Here is a 9,198-nt window from a genome sequence, read left to right on the forward strand (position 1 = left end):
CTTGCCATCTCTTCTTAATATCTTCTGCTTCTGTTAGGTCCATACCATTTCTGTCCTTTATCGAGCCCATCTTTGCATGAAATGTTCCTTTGGTATCTCTGATTTTCTTGAAGAGATCTCTAGTCTTTCCCATTCTGTTGTTTTCCTCTATTTCTTTGCATTGATCGCTGAAGAAAGCTTTCTTATCCCTTCTTGCTATTCTTTGGAACTCTGCATTCAGATGTTTTTATCTTTCCTTTTCTCCTTTGCTTTTTGCTTCTCTTCTTTTCAGAGCTATTTGTAAGGCCTCCCCAGACAGCCATTTTGCTTTTTTGCATTTCTTTTCCATGGAGATGGTCTTGATCCCTGTCTCCTGTACAGTGTCACGAATCTCATTCCAGAGTTCATCAGCCACTCTATCTATCAGATCTAGGCCCTTAAATCTATTTCTCACTTCCACTGTATAATCATAAGGGATTTGATTTAGGTCATACCTGAATGGTCTAGTGGTTTTCCCTACTTTCTTAAATTTAAGTCTGAATTTGGCAATAAGGAGTTCATGGTCTGAGCCACAGTCAGCTCCTGGTCTTGTTTTTGCTGACTGGATAGAGCTTCTCCATCTTTGGCTGCAAAGAATATAATCAATCTGATTTTGGTGTTGACCATCTGGTGATGTCCATGTATAGAGTCTTCTCTTGTGTTGTTGGAAGAGGGTGTCTGTTATGACCAGTGCATTTTCTTGGCAAAACTCTATTAGTCTTTGCCCTGCTTCATTCCGTATTCCAAGGCCAAATTTGCCTGTTACTCCAGGTGTTTCTTGACACTTTTGCATTCCAGTCCCTTATAATGAAAAGGACATCTTTTTTGGGTGTTAGTTCTAAAAGGTCTTGTAGGTCTTCATAGAACCGTTCAACTTCAGCTTCTTCAGCATTACTGGTTGGGGCATAGACTTGGATTACTGTGATATTGAATGGTTTGCCTTGGAAACGAACAGAGACCATTCTGTTGTTTTTGAGATTGCATCCAAGTACTGCATTTCATACTCTTTTGTTGACCATAATGGCTACTCCATTTCTTCTGAGGGATTCCTGCCCACAGTAGTAGATTTAATGGTCATCTGAGTTAAATTCACCCATCCCAGTCCATTTCAGTTCGCTGATTCCTAGAATGTCGACATTCACTCTTGCCATCTCTTGTTTGACCACTTCCAATTTGCCTTGATTCATGGACCTGACATTCCAGGTTCCTATGCAATATTGTTCTTTACAGCATCGGACCTTGCCTCTGTCACCAGTCACATCAACAGCTGGGTATTCTTTCTGCTTTGGCTCCATCCCTTCATTCTTTCTGGAGTTACTTCTCCACTGATCTCCAGTAGCATATTGGGCACCTACTGACCTGGGGAGTTTTTCTTTCAGTATCCTATCATTTTGCCTTTTCATACTGTTCATGGGGTTCTCAAGGCAAAAACACTGAAGTGGCTTGCCATTCCCTTTTCCAGTGGACCACATTCTGTCAGATCTCTCCACCATGACCTGCCCATCTTGGGTTGCCCCACAGGCATGGCTTAGTTTCATTGAGTTAGACAAGGCTGTGGTCCTAATGTGATTAGATTGACTAGTTTTCTGTGAGTATGGTTTCAGTGTGTTTGCCCTCTGATGCCCTCTTGCAACACCTACTGTCTTACTTGGGTTTCTCTTACCTTGGGTGCGGGGTATCTCTTCACGGCTGCTCCAGCAAAGTGCAGCCATTGCTCCTTTCCTTGGACGAGGGGTATCTCCTCATCTGTTAATAGTAGGGTACTGAGAGCATAAGTGTTGTAGAATTGTCTCTTTTTTTGTGTTGTGGCAACAGAAAAATCTGCTGTATATTATTTTTGGTAAGTAGTAAATAGTAGTTTATTTCTTGTTTAGTGTGAAATGGCTTTTCCCCGGGTCAAGCCAGCACCTGATGAAACTTCCTTCAGTGAGGCCTTGCTGAAGAGGAATCAGGACCTTGCTCCTAATTCTGCTGAACAGGTATATTCTGTTGGTTTTCTTCCTGAGATTTCATGAAGGAAGCTAGAGAAGTATATAGCTATTTGGTGAGGCTACTGTTATCAGAGCCTGAACTCCATGGATTTAATTATTCTTATTTTTCATTGTGGGTAAAGGGAGAGCATCAGGTGAATGTATAAACAGATTACATGTACATTCATATTATTATTGGGGAATCTATCTTTGGGATCAAAAAGTTTTCTCTTCTGGCATATTCAAGGCTGGGAGGGTCAGGGTGCTCTCAGAATCCGGTGTAGGTGTTGATTCATCTCCTATTGAAGGAATTGGGGGAAATAGTCAAACTTGATGAAAAGTTGCTTGGTATTTCACCTGAGGGTATTTTTGTTTCCTGCTGTCTTTCAGGCCTCTATCCTTTCCCTGGTTACAAAAATAAACAATGTGATTGACAATTTGATTGTGGCTCCAGGGACATTTGAAGTGGTGAGTTTTTGAAGATTTAGTCCTAGGAAAGGGAAGCCATGGTGTGGGAAAGTTTCCTTGGTTCCCGTTGCTTGATTCTTCAGATGCTTATTGAAAGCCACTCTTGGAATGGGAAAGTACAGTGGAATTCCTTTGTAGTGCTGGTCTTGGGGACCAGACTATCAGCTGGCCGTAATGAATCAGGCTTTTCATTGCTCATGTTGGCATATGATTTGAACTCTGCTACTTCCAAATCTGGGTAATAAGCTTCTCACTTCTAAGTTTTGTTTTTTCTTTCTTAAATCCCTTTTCCAACAGCAAATTGAAGAAGTTCGACAAGTTGGATCGTATAAAAAGGGAACGATGACTACAGGACACAACGTGGCTGACCTGGTGGTGATCCTAAAGATTTTGCCAACATGTGAGTGTGCCTCTCTCTGGCCGCAGCAGCAGAACATAGCAGTTGGATTCGAGGCATCTAAATGTGTGCTGTATGTGAAAGAATCTATGACCAGTTACTGCAGGACAGACTTTGCTCCCCAGGGGACATTCGGGAGTGTCTGGAGATATTTGAGGCTAACGTCTTCAGGTAGAGGCCAAGGTTGCTGCTAAGCGTCCTGCAGTGGACAAGACAGACCCTACCTCCCAACCCCAAACAAAGAATTATCCAGGCCAAAATGGCATTAGTCCTACTGATAAAAATCCCTACTGTGGAAAAAAAAGTGTGTGTAAAGGAGGGGGTGTCGCCAAGCCTTCAGTTTCTCTGTTTTTACAAACTTCCCCTTGCAAAAGTGTGTATTCAGTTGCTTGTTGTTGCTCCGCAGGAATCAGAGTGCAAAGTAGCTTTGAGACATATAGAAAGTCGACTAAAATAATTATAATCTTCGTTATCTCTCTCTCTCAATCTAGTGGAAGCTGTTGCTGCACTAGGAAACAAGGTCGTGGAGAGCCTAAGAGCACAGGATCCTTCTGAAGGTTTGAGTTTGTTGCTGAACATGTAATACAGTGGTCACAGAAGTCAGGTTTATAATTATAAGTACATTTTAACAAAGTCAGGTCAGGCTAGAAGGAAGAGTGAGTGCAGAGTTTTATGTTGGGGAAGTTTCTAGTGGAGATCACCAGTGTTCAAAATCTAATTGATTTCCCTTACTTTTATTTTTATTTATTTATTTAAATTTTATTTTTAAACTTTACATAATTGTATTAGTTTTGCCAAATATCAAAATGAATCCACCACAGGTATACATGTGCTCCCCACCCTGAACCCTCCTCCCTCCTCCCTCCCCATACCATCCCTCTGGGTCGTCCCAGTGCACCAGCCCCAAGCATCCAGTATCGTGCATCAAACCTGGACTGGCATCTCCTTTCATACATGATATTTTACACATTTCTCCAAAGAAGACATACAGATGGCTAACAAACACATGAAAAGATGCTCAGCATCACTCATTATCAGAGAAATGCAAATCAAAACCACTATGAGGTACCATTTCACACCAGTCAGAATGGCTGCGATCCAAAAGTCTACAAGTAATAAATGCTGGAGAGGGTGTGGAGAAAAGGGAACCCTCTTACACTGTTGGTGGGAATGCAAACTAGTACGGCCACTATGGAGAACAGTGTGGAGATTCCTTAAAAAACTGGAAATAGAACTGCCTTATGATCCAGCAAGCCCACTGCTGGGCATACACACTGAGGAAACCAGAAGGGAAAGAGACACGTGTATCCCAGTGTTCATCGCAGCACTGTTTATAATAGCCAGGACATGGAAGCAACCTAGATGCCCATCAGCAGATGAATGGATAAGAAAGCTGTGGTACATATACACAATGGAGTATTACTCAGCCATTAAAAAGAATACATTTCCCTTACTTTTAAAATTCTGTGTTCTCAATTCTGACTCTGGACTGTTGCTGTTTTTAAAAACTTGGGACTTCCCTAGTGATCCAGTTGTTAAGATTTTACACTACCAATGCAGGGGGCATGGGTTCGATCCCTGGTTGGGGAACTAAGATCTCGTAGCCAAGCAAATAACAAATAATAACAGATAGATAGATCTGTTAGGTAAATCAATAGATAAATAAAATATCTATTCCCCTATCCTCATCCTGGATTTACCTTTGGTCATCTAATGGAAATGTGAGTGCAACTTCTGATTTTTCTTCTTTCAGTTTTGACCATGCTAACCAATGAAACTGGCTTTGAAATCAGCTCTTCTGATGCTACAGTGAAGATTCTCATTACAACAGTGCCACCAAATCTGCGAAAACTGGACCCAGAACTCCACTGTTAGTCCTTTTATTCCATTGCTGTGAAATTCGGGGGAAATTTAAAACGTGGTATAAAGTGCTATTGAATTTACTTCATTTGTTGCTGTTCCACATGAGACCTTTTGGGGACCCAAGTTTACCCCCAAACTTTGCTATCTTCCTTTGTAATTTGGAAGCAGTTTTATCAGCTTGCTAATGAAATTGTCAGAAACAGCCAGGCCAAGAAAGCAGTTTGAGGACTTAAGAAAAAGGACCTTTTGGAGAAAACTGGGGCTCTTTCATGCTTCCACATCTGGTTTAGGGGAGGAACAGTGGTTTGGGGATTTGCTGATCTGGGGACATTGGGATTAGTTCAAGGAATTACTAAGTTATCCTGTCCTCCTCCTGAGTTCTTGGAGTGTGGCAGTGGAATTGAATTGCTTGCTCAGTAATCGGAACGTTTCATCTTGGTGGATGTCATGCTTGTCTTCCAGTGGATATCAAGGTGTTACAGAGTGCCTTAGCAGCCATCCGACATGCCCGCTGGTTTGAGGAAAATGCTTCTCAGTCCACGTGAGTCCCTCCCTATTTGAGTGATCCTAATTATATCCTAATCCTTCTAACTACATTGAACCCAGTCTTATTCTGACAACTGTTTTTGACTGATTGTCTGGATTTTGATTTTTTTTTTACCTGAAGTAATTGGTAGCTCAACTGGTAAAGAATCTGCCTGCAATGCAGGAGACCCCAGTTCAATTCCTGGGTCACAAAGATCCCCTGGAGAAGGGAATGGCTACCCACTCCAGTATTTTAGCCTGGAGAATTCCATGGACTGTATGGTCCATGGTGTTGCAAAGAGTCAGACATGAATGAGTGACTTTCACTTCACTTCAAGCAACTTAGGTTGAGGGAAAGAAGGGAACAATTCTGGTAATAGCTTCAGCTCTGTGCCTTAGGTATGGAAGTAAAATCTCCTTGTTTTAATTTTTAAAGGTTATAGGATGCCCATCTTGTACAGTATATCCTTGTAACATTTATACGTAGTAGTTTGTGCCTCTTAATCCCATGGCCCCTGTTGTGCCCCTTCCCCTTCTCTCTCCCCGTTCGTAACCACTAGCTTGTTCTCTGTATCTGTGGGTCTGTTTCTGTTTCCTTTTTGTTATATTCAGTGATTTGTTTCATCATCTGTTACGGCTTTTAATTCCTGGTGTCTCTTATCTTCAGAGTTAAAGTTCTCATCAGACTGCTGAAGGACCTGAGGATTCGTTTTCCTGGCTTTGAGCCCCTCACTCCTTGGATACTTGACCTACTTGTAAGTAATGAAGGGCAACTGGAATTCCTGATCCACCCTATGAATCAGTAGGTAGTCTGAAACCTATCATAAAATGAAACTTAGTACAGATTAAAAGAAATCTTGGAGGAATGGAGGAACCAAAAAAAAAAAGGAAATCTCATTAGCGGACAAGGACAAGTAATCCAATAAAGATTCAATGTTTATTATTTCTTGGGCTTTTGGAGTATTCAATTACATGGGTAGTTATTACTGCTCCTTTATCTTTTTCATTACTGTTATTAATGTAAAGGAGAGAAATTATTGAATGAGCAGTCATTTCAAAACTGCTTCTTGAACATGAAAGTTTTCTTCATGATGGTTTAAAGTTTTAATTTGTTTGAAGATAGAACTGCCGCTTTATGGCACACTTAGCAGATTTTCTTACAGGGACACTATGCCGTGATGAACAACCCCACCAGACAGCCTTTGGCCCTGAACGTGGCATACAGGTATAGCATGCTGCTCTGGGCTTGGGGTTTGACTGTAAGTTGTCTTGTGTGTTCTTCTAATACCTCTCCATGTTTCAGACGATGCTTGCAGATTCTGGCTGCAGGACTGTTCCTGCCAGGGTCGGTGGGTATCACAGACCCCTGTGAGAGTGGCAACTTCAGAGTACACACAGTCATGACTCTGGAACAGCAGGTATTGGTGCAGCTCTGAAATGGTCCGTTGTGCCCCCCTCTTGAATATCCCGTGTCAGAAAGCAAAGGAAATGTGATCTTAGTGGTCAGAGATTTGGGGGTTCTCACAAATTTTGGTTTTGAAATTAAAAGTTTTCTTCATCTGTCATGAAAATGAGAAGGTATTTTGATTCTCCTTGCTAATTTACTCTTACTTTGCTCTCCCTCAGGATATGGTCTGCTACACAGCTCAGACTCTGGTCCGAATCCTCTCACATGGTGGCTTTAGGAAGATCCTTGGCCAGGAGGGTGATGCCAGCTGTGAGTGGCCACTGTGGGACAGGGTCCATTATGATGCTCTGATCCACAGAGTAACTCCACTCAGTGGTCTCCATGTTTCCTCTGTGTAGGTCATGACTTGCATGTGGGCTGCTTGTCAAGTCACCTTTTTTCTCTTCTAGATCTTGCTTCTGAAATATCTACCTGGGATGGAGTGATAGTGACACCTTCAGAAAAGGCTTATGAGAAGCCACCAGAGAAGAAGGAAGGAGAGGAAGAGGAGGAGAATACAGAAGAGCCACCTCAAGGAGAGGAAGAGGAAAGCATGGAAACTCAGGAGTGACCTCCGTATCTCTTCACCGCCCCCTTTCTTACCCAAGGGGAAGGCTGGAGTCTAAGCTGACTGCTACTGGGCTTTATGTGGTGGCATTTCTGAGGGAGTAAGGGAGACAGGAAGGAAGATTTAAAGAAAGACTCTGTAGAAGGAAGTGTCATTCCACTGGGTTCTGAAACTGTCTTAGTAATCAGAAGTCTCCCGTTTATGACCTGTGCCATCCATCTACAGTGAAGCAAGATACCAACTTTTCTTCCTAATATTCTAGAATCCCCAGCTCCTGAAACCTCTCTCAGCCAGTACTTTGTTGTTGAAATGTTGTGAACTGTGTTTGGATTTTTTTTTTTTTCTAAGAAAAAAGATTAAAGTACTTCCTAGTAGGGCTCTTGGTACTGTTTTTCCTTGGCATCTGGCAATCGTTTTGCTTCCATTTACTTTCTGTACTCTTCACTGAAAATGATGCTTGAGTTTTTTCATTGTGAATGCTAGATCTCAATTTGAAGCTATATTTGAATTAATGTAGAAGACTCTTGGAACACTTCCATATACCAGAGTAAACTGGAATACCATTTATGCATTTATTGAATGAAATATTTCTAGTAACACTGCTACAGTAGTCAAGCCAGTGCAGTCAACAAAAGGGGGTAGATTGGTTATTCACCTTGACTTTGCCTGTCCTTTCCTCTCAATCCTTAGCATAAACAAAGGAAAACTGGAAGTCACAGAGGACATTCTGCCCAGGTCCAACGACCTGGCATGTAACAGGAAGCCCCTCCCTTGTTAATGAGGCTCAGAGATGGTACAGGAAGTGGGCCTTGACACAGCTTAGAAAAAAAATGCAGAAGCCTCAACTCATTCCTGGAAGTAAGAGCCATAATAAATCCTTTGGGATCCTGAGTCCTGCTGTACACAGGTTTCTTTGGGCCCCACATAAATGGGTAAGACTCTGAAGTGTTTCAAACAAACCACAGGGCTCCCTTTTTGATGTCCCAACACCTACAGGGAGTCCTAGAGGAGACAGGCAGCTGGGGAATAGTAGTCGTGCTACACTGCGGCCATGGGCCGTCTTCTGGCCTGTTACTTGCTTGGGGAACCAGAGGGGTATACTCCTGAATCCAACATTGCTCTCCTTCGGGCTGTTTCCTTGGCCACGCTGTGGTTTAGCCTTCTCAGCCGTTCCTGCAAAACAAGATTTGGAATCAGAAAACTGCCCTGTCAAAGGATTTAGAGCTTGCTGTCAACTAGGTGCTGGAAAATATCTTAGGCTTGCTTCATTCATCTCAAGGTTAAGAACAGTAAGTTTTAGTTGACAACTCCCTTTCCCCAAAGACTAAAAATGACGGTGACTTTCATTGTGTTGGGGACTTTATGACACCTTTTGAAAACTGGAAAGTACCTTGAATTACTGTTGGTAGGAAACTCCTTTACCTGGGCATTCTGTAGGATGTTATTGACCAAGACGACTCGTCGTCGCGCATTAAGGAGCTTCTTCACATAGGGGTCGAGATCCAGGGCCACTTTCTGATCCTCATTGATACGGCACAGTTCTGGGAGACGGAAGGAAGAGGCAACTAAACACCTAATGGCCTTGTTCTTGGAACGAGTAAGCTAGTAAATGTTATGGAAAACACTCTTTACCACATGGATACTGTCACTAGAAACTTAGGAGTCAGTCAGCAGCCCTAGAAGCAAGTGAGAGAAACCCAGCCCAAGACGTTAGCAAAACAAGGTACTGAAGTCAGCTGTAGGATCCTGGGTATACAGGGATGCTTACTCACCGGTGGCTAGGTTGTCAATTTGTTCCCGGAGCTCTACTTGGCTCTCTCTGCAAAGAGGTACGAGGCCTACACGGTCAGACAGTTAATGGGATAAAAAACCTCCCCTATGTTTCCCAAGTGCTTAGAGAAGCCAGCTTCTGCCTCCACCTGCACGCCCTCCCGCCAGTCGG

At 42.7% G+C, this 9,198-nt stretch overlaps 2 protein-coding genes across 2 annotated transcripts in view; one reads left to right on the forward strand and one right to left on the reverse strand.

The window, feature by feature from the left end:
* Window positions 1-7,632, forward strand: part of ILF2 (interleukin enhancer binding factor 2) — a 10,429-nt gene extending 2,797 nt beyond the window's left edge. Inside the window, exons 4-14 of the mRNA XM_010838397.1 lie at window positions 1,893-1,997; window positions 2,379-2,456; window positions 2,754-2,856; window positions 3,345-3,410; window positions 4,607-4,723; window positions 5,179-5,257; window positions 5,909-5,996; window positions 6,405-6,466; window positions 6,545-6,659; window positions 6,868-6,958; window positions 7,099-7,632. Of these exons, the coding sequence (XP_010836699.1) occupies window positions 1,893-1,997; window positions 2,379-2,456; window positions 2,754-2,856; window positions 3,345-3,410; window positions 4,607-4,723; window positions 5,179-5,257; window positions 5,909-5,996; window positions 6,405-6,466; window positions 6,545-6,659; window positions 6,868-6,958; window positions 7,099-7,259 (1,065 nt within the window). The 3' untranslated portion in view covers window positions 7,260-7,632. The remainder of the gene's footprint in view (window positions 1-1,892; window positions 1,998-2,378; window positions 2,457-2,753; window positions 2,857-3,344; window positions 3,411-4,606; window positions 4,724-5,178; window positions 5,258-5,908; window positions 5,997-6,404; window positions 6,467-6,544; window positions 6,660-6,867; window positions 6,959-7,098) is intronic.
* A 176-nt stretch (window positions 7,633-7,808) lies between these two features.
* SNAPIN (SNAP-associated protein) overlaps window positions 7,809-9,198 on the reverse strand; it is a 1,917-nt gene continuing 527 nt past the window's right edge. Inside the window, exons 2-4 of the mRNA XM_010838398.1 lie at window positions 9,029-9,075; window positions 8,679-8,797; window positions 7,809-8,429 (exon numbers count right to left, since the gene is read on the reverse strand). Coding sequence (XP_010836700.1) covers window positions 8,328-8,429; window positions 8,679-8,797; window positions 9,029-9,075 — 268 coding nt within the window. The 3' untranslated portion in view covers window positions 7,809-8,327. The remainder of the gene's footprint in view (window positions 8,430-8,678; window positions 8,798-9,028; window positions 9,076-9,198) is intronic.

The sequence above is a fragment of the Bison bison genome, unplaced genomic scaffold (assembly GCF_000754665.1).
Source record: "Bison bison bison isolate TAMUID 2011002044 unplaced genomic scaffold, Bison_UMD1.0 scf7180017864093, whole genome shotgun sequence".
NCBI lineage: Eukaryota > Metazoa > Chordata > Mammalia > Artiodactyla > Bovidae > Bison > Bison bison.